General features: G+C 39.0%; 1 protein-coding gene and 1 long non-coding RNA gene across 2 annotated transcripts; one reads left to right on the top strand and one right to left on the bottom strand.

Moving 5' to 3' along the window:
* Positions 1-606: 606 nt before the first annotated feature.
* LOC131221571 (cysteine-rich repeat secretory protein 38-like) lies at positions 607-1,634 on the top strand. Its single transcript, XM_058216855.1, has one exon. It carries the CDS (start codon positions 909-911, stop codon positions 1,632-1,634), a length of 726 nt encoding a protein of 241 aa, XP_058072838.1. The 5' UTR covers positions 607-908.
* A 14,507-nt stretch (positions 1,635-16,141) lies between these two features.
* On the bottom strand, positions 16,142-19,301 carry LOC131221572 (uncharacterized). The gene is made up of 3 exons (XR_009159427.1): positions 19,120-19,301; positions 18,868-18,941; positions 16,142-17,279 (listed from the first exon to the last, which is right to left on the bottom strand). It is a non-coding gene; the product is annotated as an uncharacterized LOC131221572 (long non-coding RNA).
* Positions 19,302-20,042: the final 741 nt, after the last annotated feature.

Here is a 20,042-nt window from a genome sequence, read left to right on the forward strand (position 1 = left end):
GAAAATAATTCGGTGGCTGGTTGGCGGTTTCGTGCTGTTGAATTTTGTTTCCACTAACATCCGCATTTGATGGCACCCTTGGATTGACGAAACTAATTCGATGAATCCTGGCCGTCAAATTTAGTACACGACTTTCAAAATTTTAATGGCTGTTTATGTTCTTGGCTGTTGTATTTCGCAAAACAAAACTAAAAATCGATGGCTTTGGGGTCTCGTTTTATTCACTTTTTCACGGGTCATTATTAATAGTTGATTTCTGTGGTGTGGTCCATTCGAGCCTGGGTAGTACCTCATTTTTTGTCTCATATCCTATTATGTTATCTTTAAATGGATGTACGGGGTGGGCAAACCCATGTATCCCGGTGGGTCTCTGAGAGCCCCAGCCAATTCCGAGATCGGCATAGCGGGGTGTAGTACTCGATCAGCGTCCTAAGCTCACTTTTATTTATTTTTATTTTTTTTTATTTTATTATTTTATTATTATTATTATTTTTTTTTTTTGACAGTTTCACGTTGAAACGGTCACTCTCTTGCGTGAACATGTGGTCCACGCCATGACCTATTCTTTTTTCTTTTTCTTTTTCTTTTTTTTTTTTCCTCATGCAAAAGATATTCTACTGTTTTTTTCACGCCAGACCTGATCATCTTCCTACCAGCATTAGGAAATCTGACAGTGGAGCCCACCTGATGATGGTTTTCAAATTCAATTGCACTCCAACATGGAGAGCGGCCATCTAGAAGATTGACGTGTGCATGAGGTGGCCCCAACACCTGGTCTTAGAGCCAGTAGCAAAATCTTCAAACAAAGCTTCAACGGCTACATTTCACAAGCTCGACTTTTTGTCTATTTAAGAGGTCTGATTTCTTGAAGGAATCCATTCACAATACCGTTTCCATTTCTTCGAAACATGGAGTTCTTTAGATTAACCTCTCTATATCTTCTATCTTTCACTCTTCTCCTTCATGGTCTTCATGCCACAGACCCTATTTATCACAGATGTTCAAGCACAGAAAACTATACAACCAATGGCCCATTTAGCAAGAACTTGGACCAAATGCTGACCTCTCTCCCCGTGAAAGTTCCGCTCACAGGCTTTGCGCTCAGCTCGGTAGGGAAGCGCCCAGACAAAGTAAATGGGCTCGCCCTGTGTCGAGGAGATGTTTCAAGATCCGACTGCAAGAAGTGCCTTGATGGTGCAATTAGCGAAATTCGTGATCAATGTCCATGCAAGGAAGATGCAATCATATGGTTTGATTACTGTCTCTTGCGCTACTCAAACGTTGATTTCTTTGGGAAAATCGACACCGTTAACAGGTTATATCTGTGGAACACAGAAAGCGTACATGATCCAGATACGTTTAATCAGAAAACCAAGGACTTACTACACCATCTGTCACATGAAGCTTACCTCAGTCCATTGATGTATGCTAGTGGAGAAATGGACATTGGAGAACATGAGAAGCTGTATGGTTTGGCTCAGTGTACTAGGGATCTTTCTGGTAGAGATTGTAAGAAATGCTTGAAGAGTGCCATAAGTCAACTTCCGGCCTGTTGTAACGGGAAGAAAGGTGGAAGAGTTTATTGGGGTAGTTGTAATATAAGATATGAAATGTCCCCTTTTGTCAATGCCTAGACATGGCATTCATGTTTGTAGTTTGGATTATCAGTTCTATTAAATGCCGATGCTCGTTATACCCCCCATTGAACTAAATTGTGTTATTAACTTCGTATGTGATTATGTTTGGTTAAATGTAAAGCCAATACATGAGGAAGCCCAAAACCTGACCTCCATGAAAACAAAATCAGGCAGAAAAAATAACATCTATGGTGAAAGTTTCCCAGAGAATCTAAAAGCAGACATTTCTATCTAAAATGCATACACAGACATAATAATCTCTTCCCCGGCCGGTTAGCTAGACTAAAAGCAATAATAATAATAATAATAATAATAATAATAAATAAACAAGAAAAGCCAGTAGGTGAGCAACCCTCTTACCCCCCTGTATATATGAATTCAGAACTCAGCTGGATTTAATATAAACCAGGAACTGTATATTTGAGAATGGTTTTAAGGTTTTGGGCTAGATTATTGTCCCAAAGCAAGTTTTGTGCAGTTTTTATGTGGTCTATCGTATATGTTTCTTAGGGAAGCGTCTTGGGTGTATCCCCGGATGCACCGAGGCCGGTGGGTCCCTGACGGTAGGGCCCACGGTGATGCATGTTCCTTACATCTATGCTGTCCATCCGTTTTGATGGCTTATTTTAGAGCATGATTCCAAAAATGAAGCAGATTCGAATCTTAGGTGGACCACAATATAAGAAGCAGTGGTGATTGAATATCCATCATTAAAAACTTCTTGGGGGCCATTGGAATTTGTATTTGCCATCCAACATGTCAATAAGTGTTGTGAGATGTCTTTAATTTGTACATGCAACATGGGTTCGATCAATCGCCCACCCTGGTCGATCAATCGAATGAACTCCAAATTATACAGATTATTCTCCAGACAGTTTTGTATAGTCTTGATCGATGTTAGGTCGATCGATCGACAATATTCAGAAATACTTGTAAACCTTCTTGACATTTTGAGCATGTTCGAGTGTCATGCTATATATGTATGTGTAATTGTGGGATTTGGGTATTCCAATAAAGTCTTAAATGGTTCTAGGGTTTGGAGATGAGAAATTGAATGTTTTCTTAATTGTAAGTTCTTTTATCTCTTGTACTTATCGTTTTCAATTAATCATTATTGCTTTATGCTATACTTTTTTATCACGATAGTTTTTCCACGTAAAATTTGTGTGTACTTGAGCATGCTTTGTTTGGGGATGCTTATTGTCATGTGATTCAAAATTGGGGTTTGCTTCCACAGTCCCCCAACGAGAGCTAACTTGGGGATTTAAGTTTCGATCTAAGACATGATGAGTAAGAGATCAAAATGAAATTGTGTAGAAAGATACGATGTATGTGCACGGAATCTTGGCGGAGATAAGGATAGAATGGCCATATTTGAGGGGGGGGTAATTAGGACTAAATAAATTTAATGCATTTTAACATACAATTGCTAAGTTTAAACTAAAGCAATTAACTGTATGGCTTCCAAGCTAATAAAGGGTTCAATCACATAGACTATAATAGATATGCTAATCAAGCAACTAGTTTATAAATAATAGCGTATATGTGTACGGGATGTGCTGCCTATTCAAATCCTATCATTCATCTAATCATGCATACATATAATTCACAAATCAATGACACAAGCATAATAAGAAAAGTGCTCAAATAACATTCCTAAACATGAGCATGTAGTGTGATTCAATTTACCTACTCCCCTCCTGGTGGATGCACTCTCCTTGAGTGTACCGGATTTCATTGTCGGATGTTTTAAATCAGGTTCACCTCTAACCTTTATAACCCTACACATGGAGCATGGTCCTACACAAGAACCAAGTATACACTTCCACTAGAAGCTCCTACAAGAGACTTTAGTTTGTTTTATATCGCCTAATCAACAACCTCAGTCCTAGTCCAAAGACCTATGTTTCCTACTACGAGAGGCTCGCATGGAGACTTACATATATGCATTCATGTCTGGTGAATTCAATCCTACACAAGAGCCTAGGTCCTACACAAGAACCTATCGAGTTTGGGTTAAAAACTATTATCCTCAATCTTACACAAGGAAAGAGAGTATGGACTCGCTAATTGAAACTTATTTGTCGAATCAATTCCTTTTGATGCAATGCTCTTCCGTGCTTTATCATTTCCCCTTTTCCTCCCCTGATCATTAATGTCGATGCTTGCCAATGCTTCAGCTCAAAGATCAAACACCTTGCGTGTGATGCTTCATTGAGGTGACCAAGGTGATGGGAAGTTGGGTGAATCTCCTACAAAACATGAGAATGTTGTAATTTCTAAGGAGTTCACCTGGATGGGTGTTCTAGATGATTTAGATGAGGATTTTACTATGCGTTCAAGTTTAATTTCTAGAAAAAGGTGGAGATCAAGGTCATATTCGTCATTGAGTTGAAATCCTCTTTCAAATGATGATTAATTATAAGGAAGATGACTTAGATCTCATAGATTTAGAAGCTAAGGATATATGATATGAGTAAAAAATCTCATAAGCTTCTATTGCACCAAAACCCATCAAGATACACAAAAACCGAATGCCTTTTTTATGAAATCATGTTCCAAATGTTATAAAACGGCTAGTTAATGGCTTTGTTGATGGGATCGAGCACACTATCAATCCCATTGAGAAATTTTAGAAATATATCTATTGGGTTGCTAGACTGTTTCTTCGAGTAAATCGAGTGGTTTTTCGATGCCATTGAAACCCATCGGCGACCTGTCAATAGGATTTAGGACCATTCAAAAAAGGGTTATTTTAGGCTATATATTTTACAGTAAATTAGCACATCTTTTACCCTTATCATATTTGAAATTTGGTTCTAAGCCTAAAGCATGATCAACAAGGTTTACCTATAAGGTTAGGATCATCTAGATGTTCAAAGGTTGTTTTGTATTAATGGTTAGGATTACCAAGGCACCTCATATACATGTTCTTTACTCCTTGATGGTCATGTCTTCTTTTCTTCGGTCTTCAGCTTCCAAGTACTAAACTGACTACATGACATACAAACTCATGTGATTGAGAAAAACGATGCATAAATTAGTGTACTAACAATCTCTCCCTTTATCAGTTACATGACAAAAACCTAACCTATACAATGTCATGGTCTATACCAATGACACACTAAAACAACTTAAAATGTTACATATCAAATTACAAATGATTTACAACTTGATATGAACAAGGCATGTAAACTGCAATCTTCTCCATACTTGCTCCCCTTTTCTTCATTAATTTCAACAACAACAAACTAATCTTATAAAATAGAATTAAACTTATTTTGGTGGGACTTGATCTTTCTCTTCATTTTTATCAATATTCGACAAAGTTGATTCCAATAGATATACCAATAAAAACATAGCATGGAATAACTCTATAAGTCATGGATTTACCATTTATAAGGCACATACTAACAAGGGAATAGAGTGCATATGAATATTAAAACATGGAGTATATATGTTATGGTCATTCAAAAGTTATACTAATAGGAATAGAACTGACCGAAGATAAACTAAGCTAACAATATATGATATCAACATTAAACAACTTTTAAAGCTTAAATTATCAAGATGAATAGGGCTACAAATCTTCAAATAAACCTATTAAGCATAAAATGAGGGTAAAATCCTCAAATTTTAAAATAGGGCTCACACAATTGAGGCTTGATCCTCTAATTTACAATTTAAGATGTTATGGTCTCTTAAGTCTCTAAGAAGGGTTACCATGGTCCATGCCATAAGTATAAGGCCCGTATCCTTGTACCGTACCATTCTACCAACTCCCGCGATCCTCTCCATCGAATTTCGACGACCCATGACCTATACACAATAAATGCATACGACCTTAAGTTGAATCCCAAATATCCAAGTTGACTTGACCCTAAACTTATACCCTAGCAACCGCACTGTCGCCACTATTCCAATGCCATGTCTTATACACCAATGTGATACCCAGACTAGGAGTAGTGGGCCCGCGTATATTTCAAGAAAAAACAACGCGCATTGCGAATCCCAAGAGATTCCATTTGGGAGAGAGGAATCTCTACCCATCCCTTCCCATTAACTAGTCAAGTGCCACTGATGACTAGCCCATGCCTTTCTTCCCACCAAAATAAGTAACCCATCCCCTCTTATCCCAAAAGTTAACTTAACCCATCTCTTCCATCCCATCTCTTCTTACACACACTCTCATTTCACTCCATCCCATCTCATTCTCTACCTATTCCCTAGCAACCAAGAGAAGAGAAGATCTAAGGAGAGCAATAGATGGGTGTTCATAGGTCTAGATCTTGATTTTGATGTATGGGACAAGTGGGGTCTACCGGTTAATGGTAGGGATCCCAATTTGGACCCAAGGTGTGGCCAATGGCCCACCATGATATGCATGTGTAACCCATGATAGGGTCATTCTCCATGGACCCCACCATGACGTTTTATTTGATGTCCGTCTTGCAAGAGGTCATCTAGACCTTGAGTTTGTGGTGGGGATGGTATCCCCACCTTGATTTCCTTATTTGAGGGCTCATATGTTTTGGGCCCATCTTAATGTATGTATTATAGCTCAAAGGGAGCTCATAGTGGCAGAGCTCCCTTCCACCATACGTCTCTCTCTCTCTATCCCTCTCTCTCCTTGTTGAAGGCCCACCCATGATGAGCATGTATTTTATCCACGTTGTCCATTCAGTGGACCAACCTGCTATCCATAGACGGGGCCACATTGCTGCTCAGTTTGTGGCCCGTGTGACTGGTCAGTCACACAGGCCCAAATGAAGGGAAAAAACTAAAATATCAGATGAATCCCCAGCTACGTGCCCTCATGCGTGGACCCCACCCTGATGTATGCATTATATCCTCACTGCCCATCCAATTTTCCTATCATTCCAGGCCATGGGCATGGGAATGAAGTAAATCTAACACCCAGCTGGGCCAGGGCGCTGCTAGATTGCTCGTCCAGCAGCTGACCCACCTTCTTAGGCCCTCTATGATGTTCGTGGACCCAGGCCTAGCAGTCGACCCACTCCTTGTGTGGCCCACATCCAGTGGGACCCACCATATATGTGTTCTATCCATACCGTCTAGCAATAGGGGCTGCCAGACCGTCTAGCAGCAGGGACTACCAGCCGTCCAGCAGCCCACTTGTTGGGTGGAGTTTGGGCTTGGCCCACCTCCTGGATGACCCACATCCAATGGGACCCACCATGTATGTGTTTTATCTAGGCTATCCATCTATGGGACGCCTAAACAGGGCTAGCGGCCGAGCAGGGCTAACCGCCCAGCAGGCCCAGCCGCTGGTGGGCTAGCCGTCCAGCAGGCAACCCACCATGCTGTATGTATTATATATCCTCGTTGTCCATCGGTGAGGCCCATCTGTAATGTGTAGGCCCACCATGAGGTGTATGTATCCAGATCGTCCATTCGTTGGACATCCAGTAGGCCCCCAGGCTAGTGGGCTATATGTCCAGCAATTGGCCCACCTTCATGTATGTATTTTATATTCATGTTGTCCAGCATTTGTGGGGCCCATTAGTGCTTTGTGAGGCCCGCTATGATGCATGTGTTATGCACACACTATCCATTTGTGCAAAGCCATCATGACGTGTGTGTTATATATACACTATTCATCCATTATAGGGTCGTGGGCTGCCCTGAGAGGCACATCGTGATGTATATGTTATATGCCCAATAAGGGGCTGCCTTGAGAGGCCCACCATGGTGTGTGTGCTGTATATGCACTATCTATTTATTTTCTAGATAGTGTAAGGGCTATGTGCCCCCGTTGTGATTCAGATTCTAACCCCAAGGGGACAACACACTAGGAGACAATGGTGGTTAAATGTCCACAGTTGTAAACTTCCCTAGGGCCCATTGTTAAAGCCCATTTACACCCTTACCTTATTGGGCTAACCCAAACCGTTGGGTCCCCACTGATGTTAGTGATACCCATTGGGCTAACCTAAACCATTGGGCCCTTATTGATGATGGTGCTTTCTACCATACCTTATAGGAATTATCCAAACCGTGGAGCCCACCTTGTGTACGGATCGGGCCTCATAAGAAGGCCCAGTTTATTATATGATAAGAGAAGGTGAGGAAGCCCACTTGTTACACATAATTTTTCCCTCTCAACTCACCTTGTTGTATAACCATTAGACTCACCCATGAGGCCCATTCTTGATGTAAGTATGATGACTAGGTCATCCATTTTTTATAGGAGAGTACATCATCACCCCTTGCCGTAAATGGAAGAATATGCAGTATCAGGTTTGGTACATCCACTGTTTAGTACATCATCACCCCTTGCCGTAGATGGAAGAATATGTAGTATCAGGTTTGGTATATCCACTATTGAGGGCCTATCTGGATGTTTGGGCTAGATCCGTCGTCCCTCTGTGGACCCCACCATGTATTTAGGCCGATTATTGTTTATATCTGATAATCATGCTAGTGTACTTAGTCTAGTAGGACACACTGAGAACATGCTTAGTATAACATCATGATACATGCCTATACACATCATTTGTATGCCTGTTGGAAGGAATGATTGATCATAGCATTTGCCATTGGGCTAAGTTATTTAGAGGACTCCTTGTGAGACGGAGTTGCCCCACATGATCGCTTGATACGCACAGGTTTGATGCATGACTGGATGGTATGACTCATGCATCTCGCTTTTTATGTGACATGATCACTTGACGCCTTAGTGATATCAGGGTTGTGGCCTCCATAGGCATATCATGGATGGTCAGATTGGATACCGAAAATATTTGGTTCTAATACTGTGGACGCTTAGGATGTCCTTAGATGAAAGTCCCAGAACCCTTTTAGTACTAGGAGATGCTCAAACGTCTAGACCGGGTGGATACATGAGCGCACGAGTGTCGAATACCAGTAGGCCGCGTCTCCCACTGTGTTATAGTCGATTGCGAAGGGGGTGTGACCTTATCCGCCCGAGTGAGGGGGCTGTAAGCTAGGCCAAGTCTGACCAGCTCGTAAATGGGTCCACTATCGATGAGCTGGGTAGGTGTTGGCAGACTAGTGGTTAGGCGGATAGTTAGGTCTTTTTCACTCGCTGGTTGTGGGCTAGGGAGGCGGTAGCCAATGTGGAGTGTACTAGATCCCGGTGATGTTCCAGAGATGAACTATATTGACATATGGACTCGATGAGGATTGACATGCTTGCATTGCATCTTGCATATAACATTTGGCCACGTGGGCCTTGCATCGCATAGCCTTGGTATGGTTGATATCATTCATGGACTTGCCAGTATTTTCGCTTACTCTGATATTTATTTGTTTGGCATATGCATTGCACGCACACACACACAGAGCCTCTAAGCTTCGTTGCAAGCTTATCCACGACCGTTGCATGCAAGTGATGCTAGGACGCAGCAGCACTGAAGCGGGAGTGTGCGGCGATCTTTCTGAAATTTCATTATACCTGTATATTCCCTTTCCGCATTGTACCCAAATGGTTTATTATAGTGGATATATGGTGATATTGTTTTGTGACTTGGTTATGCTTGTGGTTATGCTCCTTTTCAAAAAAAAATTATATTGAAAATCCTCCTTGTAGGATCCCAGGATCGGAATTTGGCATATAGGTGCTGGGAGTCGAGAATGGGGTACTACGGAGGCTATCGGCGCTGGATTCGACGATCAGGAATTCTGTGATCCCGGTTTTCGAGTTTGGGGCGTGACAATAAGAACATATAAGTATCGAAGGTCATCATCACTAGAGAAGTCTCCTGCATCAGATTCAGAATCCTCTATATCATTACATGTTGTCATAGCCTTACCTTTGGATTTTACTTTTATAGGGAAATCAATGTCAATATGTCCATAACCCTCACAATTGTACATTGGACTTGCTTAGGTTGTTTAACAGATTTATCTTTGTAATTCTTAACCATCTTGTCCCTCTAATCAAAACTCTCCCCCTATTCAATTTGAAGAATTTCTTGAATTTTCTTTCAAAATTCACATTCTCATCCTTATCATCACTATCATTATCAAATTCAATAATCTTAAGCCTATGTAAATGTTGTTTTAATAATGGTTAGTTTCTTTCCTCTAAAGGGGGCTTTGAAGTTTGGTCCATATGTTTGTATTGAACTAAAGAGTTCTATATTCATCACATCTATATTACTAAACTCTTCTATCGAGGTTATATTAGGAGTGAACCCATTCAGAAGGGATTTAGGTATTTTCTTACATATACGACTATTCAGGATCCTCTCTCCTAAACCTCACATAGAGTTACGAATATCATTAAGTTTAGAATAAAACTCGATGAAAGTTTCTGACTCTTCCATTCTAATGTTTTTAAATTGGGTCACTCAGAGTTGAAGCTTCGATCCCTTTACTGTGTAAGTTCCCTCATCGGTGACTTTCAATATATGATTCCTTACCTATTTTACATGTGTAAATACATTTAAATTTATAGGGAAAATTACATAGTAAATAATATTAAGAGCTTTGGCATCATAAGTATACCACGCTTTCACATCGGCACTCCAGTTGGATTTATATTTGAGAGCACTAATAGTTTTACCATTAATCATGACTTGTTCGATAAGCATAGTCCATCATTATTCAACAATTGCCCAAACCATAAGGCCAAGGGATCATAGAAAGGTTATCATCTTAACCTTCCAATAGGCGTAGTTAGACTTATCAAAATAAGGGAGTCATGTGACGGCACACCCTTCTTGGGTAGATATCACTCTTAAGGTCCTTAGATCATCTCAAGACGGTTAACCTCTTCAAGTGATACCCTCTCTTATACCAATTGAAATTGCATGGAAAAATACCATGCATATATGGGAAAGCTTGGAAAAGCTTTGGAAAAGCTAAGGAATGAATGGCTATGTTTTATATAGGGGTGATTAATTAGGACCAAATAAAATTTATACATTTTAAGACACAATTGCTTGCCTAAACTAGTATGCCAATTTAAACTAAGTAAGATAATTAAATCTAAAACTTCCAAGCTAATAAATGGACCAATCACATAGACTATAATAGATATGTTAATCAAGCAACCAGTCTACAAACGATAGTGTACATGTGTATGAGTTTGTTAACTATTCTAATCTTAGCATTCATCTAATCATGCTTATATATAATTAACCAATCAATCACATAAGTATAATTACATGAGTGCTTAAATGACAATCCCAACACTACCAAAAAAAAGGCAACGCCGACGGCTAAAAACCGTCGGCAATGACCTTCCCCGACGGCTTTTTGCTGTCGGACAATCCGTCAGGAAAGGGGGCATCGGCATCTTTGACGCTTAACCATCGGCGTTTCTAATAGCTGAAGGCAACGGTTTTAGCCATCAGCATTTTTTACGGTTAGCATTTCTGACGGCTGAGGGCGATGTACAAAATTGTCGGCGTTTTCGACGGTTTGTCGTCGACGTTTCCAACATTCAAGTCTGACGTCCATTCACCGATGGTATTAGCCGTCGGTGTTTCTCATAAAATTTTTAAAAATTAATAATAATAATTAATTGCCTGATTAACTCATACATCCAAAACTAGATATACCCATTTCTCGAAAGCCCTAAACTAACCAACCTATTTGAGAAGGTAAGTCTACATAAGAAAAGGAAATCAAATCAGATATATCATCCAAATTCCAAACATAAAATTTGTATTTCCATAAAACACCATTAGTTTCAAGGTAAAATAAGAAACCTTCCTGCACCAAGAAATTAACAAGCATTCCATTTTGACAATTGGCCCAAATCTGTCCAAAGTCTGGATCACTAGCATTTTGATCCTTCAAGATCTTGAACACAACCACCTTCACCTGCATAGTACTCGACAAAATAGATCTATCACTGGGGAATATCATTGGAAGCTGTCCTCACAAGAAGTCTAATGAAATCTTTCAATGGCGTAATAGGATATTGAATGGTAAGACAACTTCGGTGAGGAGTGATTTCCTTTCGGTAGAGAGAATCCAAAATAGAATGGGCAAGGCAGAAAAATGATAAGTGGCTTATCGAATGATCTCATCAGATCATAGCCTTCTCCTAGCTAATAAGGGTCGGCTTCTTATGATTTTTCTGATAGGTTTTAATGACTGGCTGCTTACCTGTATCAACCCTCCTTTACCCATGGAAAATATTACAGTCATTGTTGAATTATTCATAGCACAGAACACATTGCACCAGAAAATAATATGAGGATAAGAATAATATTCATCTGATTGCAAAGAGAAGGGATGGAGTTTACCTTCAATTCGTTGACATCATCTACCTTTAGAAAAATAACATCAAGCAATTTTTTAGTGAGCTCGGCCAAGACAGGGGCAATGAAAAAAGTTGAAAAGGAAACCATATGTAGAAACAAAATGGCACCATGTCAGATATTTTCTTGCATAAACCAATAGTCGACTTGACTGACAAATATTTTGAGCAAGTTAATAGGAAACACACTTATCATAATGATTTAGTCTTAGACTCACAAGGAACAAGAGCTCAAAATGCACAAACCATCTACAAAATTTCTTGCTTACTAATGTCTACCGAGCTCCAGTTCTTCAACACAGCAACTGATGGAGTTGAAATGCAAAAGTGATGGGCCAACCTGGCCTATCGCCATCCCCTCAAATTTATATCTAGGCTGCTCATTCGAGGACTCCAACATGCATGGATTGTTAATTGTCAAGAAAAACCACACCAAATTATCCTAATTTATAGGCAAGAGACTTTTATTCATCAAAAGTGAAACATTAAACAAAAAATTTTTAGTCCCTTTCCCTAATGATGTTTCTGGTGAAATAGTTAGGATCATCCATCCAACATGCATTTTGGGTTACAACCAATCCACTATGACACTACGCCAAATTCGTGGATTTGCGACGGACGAAATCCGTCGTAAAACCAAATAAATGACGAATTTCGTCCGTCGTTGTTTACTAGGTCGTTTTTTTTTTCCCGATGGATAAAATCCGTCACTGAAATTCGAAATAAACCAGCCAAATTGTCTTTAAAAGTATTGGCGACGGATAAGGTCCGTCGCTAATTGAGGACAGCGACGGGTTTGGTCCGTCGCTAAAATAGCTGCTTATTTTTTAAAAAATGCCAGATTTGTTTGTATTTTTTTTTTTAAAATCTTACACCTGATAGTCATTAAAAAAATAATTCACACGATTGTTTAATAATATCATAATCAATCAATGATTAAACATGTGCTTGCATGTTTCATCCATTTAACATTCATCAAGACAATAATCAGCACAATACCAATAAAACATTTAACAGTATTTAATGTTTTCAGACTATAAATGCACATAAATGTCCATTTTCCATGCTACAAATGTTTATATCAATACAACTTTCCATGCAACCGCATAGCCTGATATAGCCAAACAGGCAAAACTGTACAACTAATAAGCAACAATTTTTAGAAACATTTTACCTTTGAAATCCTTAAATTTGTTGTGCCAAACTACACCAACCGAGAACCTGTCTCCAATATAATCCTTTCCTGGAGGCTAGCAGTTGTCCAAAAGTCTCCCTAGTAAACAGCGTCAGCTTCAGGTGGAAATCCTTATCGAGGCATAATGTATCTGCGATGATATGCCGCTTTGTGATTAATTCAACCTGTAACGTGTACCAGACTGAATATCAATCTAAGAATCCAAAATTTTATATCTGATTCCACTTTATTGAAGAGATCTGTTTCATCAAGAAATTCTGTTTCCTGTTAATTGCGGATGCCCCTACATTCACTAATTACACAAGCACATGAGAATCTTACCTACATTTCAGCAGGGCCCATTGGATTGACGGTCTGTATTTCCCAACCTCCCAACCAGGATTACCAGTTGAGAAACCAAGTGCTCGCGGATTCCATACACAATCCTTGGGGTTGAGAATGCTAAAACCTTCACAAAAATCTGATTCTAAGATTCCCAACCCATTTATCACAAAGGAGCAAGATGATCTTTGGCCTAAGTATATGTGCAGTGTACTACGATTTTTCTCATAGAAGCATAATTTTCCTTGATTAGCAGACCAACATCAGTTTTTAGCCCAGGGCATGTACAAAGTGTATACTACCTGATGAATGAGCTGGATTTTTGACATGTATGCCATCCAATGGAAAGAACAATGGTTCACTCATGTGTGGATGGATCCATTTCTGGACACATTTTGGTCCCCAGAGAGCAATCAACATACACAGATTAACCTCGATCATATAAATCATGGAGCGATCTGTGATTTTATTGTTCTTTTGCATACTTTGAGTTATTTCCTAAATGCAATGCACATGCATTTTACTAATAGCATCTAGTTATGAATATTGGCTAGAGGAAGGCGTAATACTTGCCTTATGAAGCTCAAGTTTTCTACCATTTTCTGTTGTAGAACATTTGCATGAAAGAGTCACTCCATGCTTGTCAAGCACCTACATTAAATAACAAAATCCTTTGAGCATTACAACATCTATTCAATGGAAACTAGTAACAAAGTAGCCACAGAGGCTAAAATAATACCTTCACATGGTAATGCTCTTTCTCTAATGCATTACCAAATTCAGTACTTGGGACAACCGGATCTTCAATAGCTTGCATATATTCATCAGGAACATTTGTATAAAATGTCTTCCTCACTTTAGCTTGAGCTGGAGAACAGTCACATTTCCCGGTGTCAATGGCAACCCCAAATCAACCTATATTGACGATGTTATCAGAAAGATGGAAATAAGAAATGAGAGTATCTGTGTCTATTTCCGAACTAAGTTAAGCTGATTTAGGTCCCTTTTAGATGCACAAGTGAATTGAATTCCAAACAAAGATTACTACCACTCCCATAGGTAAGCTGATCAGAGTCACCAGACAAACCAAAAACAATAAGAAAGGATCCAGCCAAATCAGAATATTCAAGTGTCATTAAAGAGAAAGGAAGTCCCTGCATGGTTATAAAAATCACACATTACCAACAAAGCATGTGGATCGCAGAAGTGTGGAAGTTAAAAGAAATGCAAGTTCAAGGATTAAAATGCCAAGTTTCATTGCTGTTTTGCTTGTAGTTTTCATCTTGTCAGCTCCTTCGTAGTTTTCCTTGGTCTAGTTTCAACATTGTTTACCATTTGTTATGCAGGAAAGGCCTCACATGTTTCAATTTGTTCCTAACAGAATAGTGTTATATTGGATGACATAATACCATTGGATCAAGAAACAAAACAATGGATGCAATTACATTACATGGAAGCAGTTATTGAGGAATCAATGGCTTGATTTTGGCTAACAACTATTGTTTATCTGATGTCCATCTTACATAACAATTAGCTATTGGGTGTGAATCTCAAGGCTAGGCTTCTAAGCTCAGCCTATACCCTGTCCAAAGTGGTTTGGACTCAGCCTCTAAGCTCATTCATTAGCTACAATCTCTCACTTCCTGTCATGGTTACCCAGATTATACCGAATATCAATCATTAGAAAAAATTTCTGAATCCTAGGTAAATTTGGGATTGTCCAAAATACTCCTGTGAATGAAGAAAAGCTCCCCAAGTTGATGGGTGCAAGAAAAATTTTGAGGATCTATAGTCTACGACTGAGATCGATTGGAGGCTCAGAGGAGTTTGAATAATGGCCACAATTGCAAACTTAAAGCTGATATTCAAAAGAAAATTGCAAAGGAAAAAAAATAGTTAGTTTGCAATCTCACACATTGGATAATGGTCATATCTGACTTGTACAGAAATTTTTTTATTTTTTATTTTTAAAAAAAAGGCTAACGACGTATTGTTGTTATAGCTTATAACTGGCTTCTAAGACGGCCTCCAAAAATCTGGTTTATGAAGTTGTTAGAATGTGAAAATGAGGGGCTCATCTTGCAGTTTCAAGTCCACGTAGAAACTGTGAAGCCTGTCCAGCATGCACTGGAAGAATTCATGAGCATCTTCCTGCCAGTATCTTTGTAAAGAAGAGGATTACAGGTGTGAAATTGGCTTCAAATCAGTTTTAAGAATTAAACTAGCACATACTCCAGCAAAACGAAAAACTGCAAAATTCACTTCATGTTCTTAAACATAACAGATTGTTTAAATCAAGCTATAAGAATGCTTCTTAGATTACAGCTACAAAATTGGCTTCAAATCAGTTTTAAAATAATCATATTTAGTTTAATTGAAGCTTCATAATAGGATTGAAATTCAAGTCGCAACAAGTTCTAAAATCACGAGATTGAGTTTAGATAAATTATTGGTATAGGTATAGATTATAGATTATAGAATGCAAACCAAACAAAAGCTCATGATATTTAATGATAGTTGGTGCAAATAAACACACCTGAGCAGGTGGGCTTGGATGGAACAATCTTTCTGCTAGAAATCATTCTACAATTAGCCACTAGATGTGTTATTGAAATTTAATCATGATTAAATATATGGGTTTGAACTTCTGAAAATTTACTAATACATGCAGTTCATACGAATTAACAGAGAGATTCTATGACAGCCCAGCCCAAACCAGTGTTTCCAGACTTCGTAAACTGAGAATACAATCATCATTTCTGAAGACTGGGAGAATGCAGATCTTCGGAAAGTAACAGAGGAACCACTGGCTGATCTGATAAATGTATCAGAGGCTAATGCAACAGGGGATTTACTGGTTATCTTGGCAGAAGAATCGATGGGTAACCTGACCAAGGAACCAAACCTCGTAGAGCATGCAGCAGGAAGCAATATAAGAGTTGTAAACAATGAGAACTGGATAAGTGTGGAAGAAGCTAGGATCCCAATTGGCCATGGAGGTCCTGTTCTAGTTCCTGGCTTGACCCCTACTGCTCCAAAGTCATCAACTGAGGAAGCATTTTTTAAAGAAGTCACAAATGGCATTGTCACCAACCCTTCTGTTGTAGCTGATGAAGCTACCAACCGTGAAATACAAATACCCGAGGTAACCATCTGAAGAGGCAAAGTTTTTCATTTTTGAGTTCGTTTCCTTAACAAGCGATTTGACTTCCCATGGCGCTCCCTTTAACACAACTGAACTAGATATGGCAGAGCTTTGTGTTTGTGTGTGTTTGTTTCTTTCAATCTTTCCCACCATTGATAAAACAGATACATCTCTGGTCATTGTCGGAACTATAGTTTTCATCAATATCTACAATGTGCAGATGATAATGGCCAGGGTGTTTCATGTTGTAATGCAACATGTGAATACAATAGTGGTCTTGGATCCTGCATCTTTGTTGAAATGAAATGTCTAGTTATCATAGATTGTCCAAGCACATTTTTTTAACAGACTATAAAGCTCAGCTATCTTCTTTTCTCAACAAGATTGAAATTGATGTGGGCATTATAAAGCTCAGCTATTGTCTTTTTTAACAGACCCTGTTTTTTCAGTGTTTCTTAACAAAAACTCAGTAGGGCTCTTGCCACACATTTCCAAAAGAGGCATGAACTTTTTTTTTCTATTTGAGGTTTTTACATATATCTAAGCAGGTTGTTCATTAGACTCACTTTTGAATTGCACCGCTCCTAAATTTGACATATTTTGAAGAAAGTTGCTCATAAAAAATTGAATTGGAAAGCATCCAAACAAGTATCAACTCACCAAATTTGGGGATATGACTACAACTTGTTTTTCCAATAGTGCTCCTGCAAATAGTGCCAAAACCTGAAAGATATATTCTTCAACTTAGTCTTGTGATTATATGTGCCGGAGAGTGTCTACCACCAAATTATAAAAGCATGTAATAACTACATAAATAAGAAAATGAAAAATAAAAGAAGTCGACACTTTTTCAGGAATTTCATCTAAAAGTTGATGTCTAGAAAACAACTTCAAATTGTCAAAAACTGTTTCCAATCACTAGAAAACAACTTCTACTAAATGGGAAAGTGCTATAGCGGCTGGAATTTAGATCAAATTTTTTTTTTTTAATTTTTTTTTAAAATGAGTACTTCAAATATTCTAACAGGCAAACATTACTTAATTGAGAAAGAAGCAATATTTGTGCTGATCATTCTATAATTAAAAAATAGACACCCCACATCAGCCATCTATTATGGATGACAAACAAACATCCCACATCACCATTATAAAAAAATAAAAATGCTCTCAGTTGATTGGAGACACCGAACCTTGGTGTTATATGAAAAGTCCATGGAATAATCCAACACATCATGCTTTTGATCCCAATCTCCAAATTAGGGAACTGATAGCCACTCATTTTTCCGAAAAGCACAAAGAAATGCTCTCAGTTTTTTTTTTATAAATAAAACAGGGTGTATCCATCTCATCTCTGTCAATTATAGTAACCGTGGAAAGTAAAATCAGTTAACGTTGGCATATGCAGTACCATGAACACTAAATCAGATTGGTGGAGAAATTCTAACCCATCTTTAACCATTGTGTAGAAAGCTCCCTAAGCCTGTGTTCAGATGCAACATTAAATTGAGTTGCAATGATTTGTTCAATAAAGTGGAAATGACCAAGATGTAAATAGCCCTTAGCCTTGATCTTGAGAGACAAGGAACTGAATTCCAGATATGTTACCTTTAAGTTGGACTTGAAAGGAACTCAACAGCGATTTGGGGCCTACCTTTCTTCATTACGAGTACTAGAAAACACCACTAAAATTTCATTATTCTCTTATAATTGAAATGAACATACACATTCCAAATCAATTGTGCATCCAAACGCACCCAAAATAGAATTTACAGTTTATAGCACAACCAACCAAGGGTTACAGTATCATAGGAAACAGGTACTTTATTCCCCATGCATTACCAGTTTCATATATAAATGATATGGCTGTATCAGCCCAACACGGGGCGATACGGACAAAAGAATCTGGTTTTGGTGGTGACCACCATAGCAACAATTTTCAAACCTTGTCACTAATATCACTCCCGAGCCAATGGTTCCCAACATAATACCAACAAAGGAACTATATGTTAATGCATTTTTTTTCGAAAAAACCAATTCATTTGGGACCCTACTGATCCATTCTTTTTTCCTTTTCAAATATCAGCCCTTTGTCTCTCTGTTTTCACTTAGAGAATTCTTTGCAGATGGGCAGGGAAAAAAGAAGAAGAAGAGATTCAAGAAAACACACGACACTTGAACAAATGCAATTCTCCATGACAAACAAATCGGACCAAATACATTCATCTTATGGAAATAGCATTAGAATTTCCAACAACTAAAAACCCAAAAATCAGATTTTACATTCAAAGCTGAATAAGAACAACAGCATTACCGGTGGTCCTTCCAATAACCAGGGACAGAAAAGAAGCCAAATCTCCGCAGCATTCCTATATCAGGACTTTATTCCTGAAAAGTCAACGCAGAAAACAGATGAAATTATAGAAATGCCATTGAATTCCATCCATAGAGATCAGACTGCAGTAAATGTGATCCGACCGTGAGCAGAACTGGAATTCCACGTTGAATCCAAGAAAATGATCAATTAGATAAAAGAAGAGAACGGAAAGCGAAAATGGCTGCACACCTACGTCTGCTTGGAGTAGGAAGAAGCAGACGGGACCCGCTTGTTGTGGAACATCATATATCCAACGGGTGCAGCGGACATAGCTCGACTGTAGAGGGAGAGGGAGAGGCGTAGAGAGAGAGGGAGAGGCGCAGAGAGAGAGAGAGAGAGAGAGAGAGAGAGAGAGAGAGGGAGAGGCGCAGAGAGAGGTAGAGGGAGAGGCGCAGAGAGAGAGAGAGAGAGAGAGAGAGAGAGGGGTTGGTTAGGGCCGGCGCCCTAACCAGTCCTCATTAGAAGTTTTTAACGGTGGTGTCACTCTCCCCACTGTTTTCTCTGGTGGGGTCCACTGGAGCTTTGGATGTGACTCATTCTTTGGATCTTACCCTAAAATGATCTCTCCAGATGGATGGACGGTGTGGATACAAAACATACATCATGGTAGGCCCACAGAACTTGGTGACATCACTTCAGTAGCAGTCTCCTTCCTCAACTTGTCAGTAGCCAATCTGCTCCCCAGAGAGAGGGGGCTGGGTGACGTCAGCAAGTTCTGTGGGTCCTATCATGAGGTATGTGTTATATCCAAACCGTCCATCTATATGGTGAGCTCGTCGTAAGGCTTGAGACAAAAAATAAGACGGATCTAACTATCAAGTAGACCACACGATCAAAAGCATGAAAACATTAGTGATTGGATATCCAACATTAAAATCCTCCTCAGGCCCACTGTACTGTTTATTTGTCATCCAATCTGTTTATTAGGTCATACGAGCCTAGATGAAGGGGAAAAACAAAAACCATCTTGATCCAAAACTTTTATGGCTCCCAAAATGTTTTTAATGGTTGACACTCATTCAATACTATTTCCCGTAATGTGGTCCATTTCAGATTGGGATATAACTCATTTTTGTTCTCATGCTGTAAGATCTTTAAAAATAGATGAACGG

The sequence above is a fragment of the Magnolia sinica genome, chromosome 12 (assembly GCF_029962835.1).
Source record: "Magnolia sinica isolate HGM2019 chromosome 12, MsV1, whole genome shotgun sequence".
Classification (NCBI taxonomy): domain Eukaryota; kingdom Viridiplantae; phylum Streptophyta; class Magnoliopsida; order Magnoliales; family Magnoliaceae; genus Magnolia; species Magnolia sinica.

Coding starts and splice junctions, on each gene's coding strand:
- LOC131221571 (XM_058216855.1), top strand. CDS start 909: ATGGAGTTCTTTAGATTAACCTCTCTATATCTTCTATCTTTCACTCTT.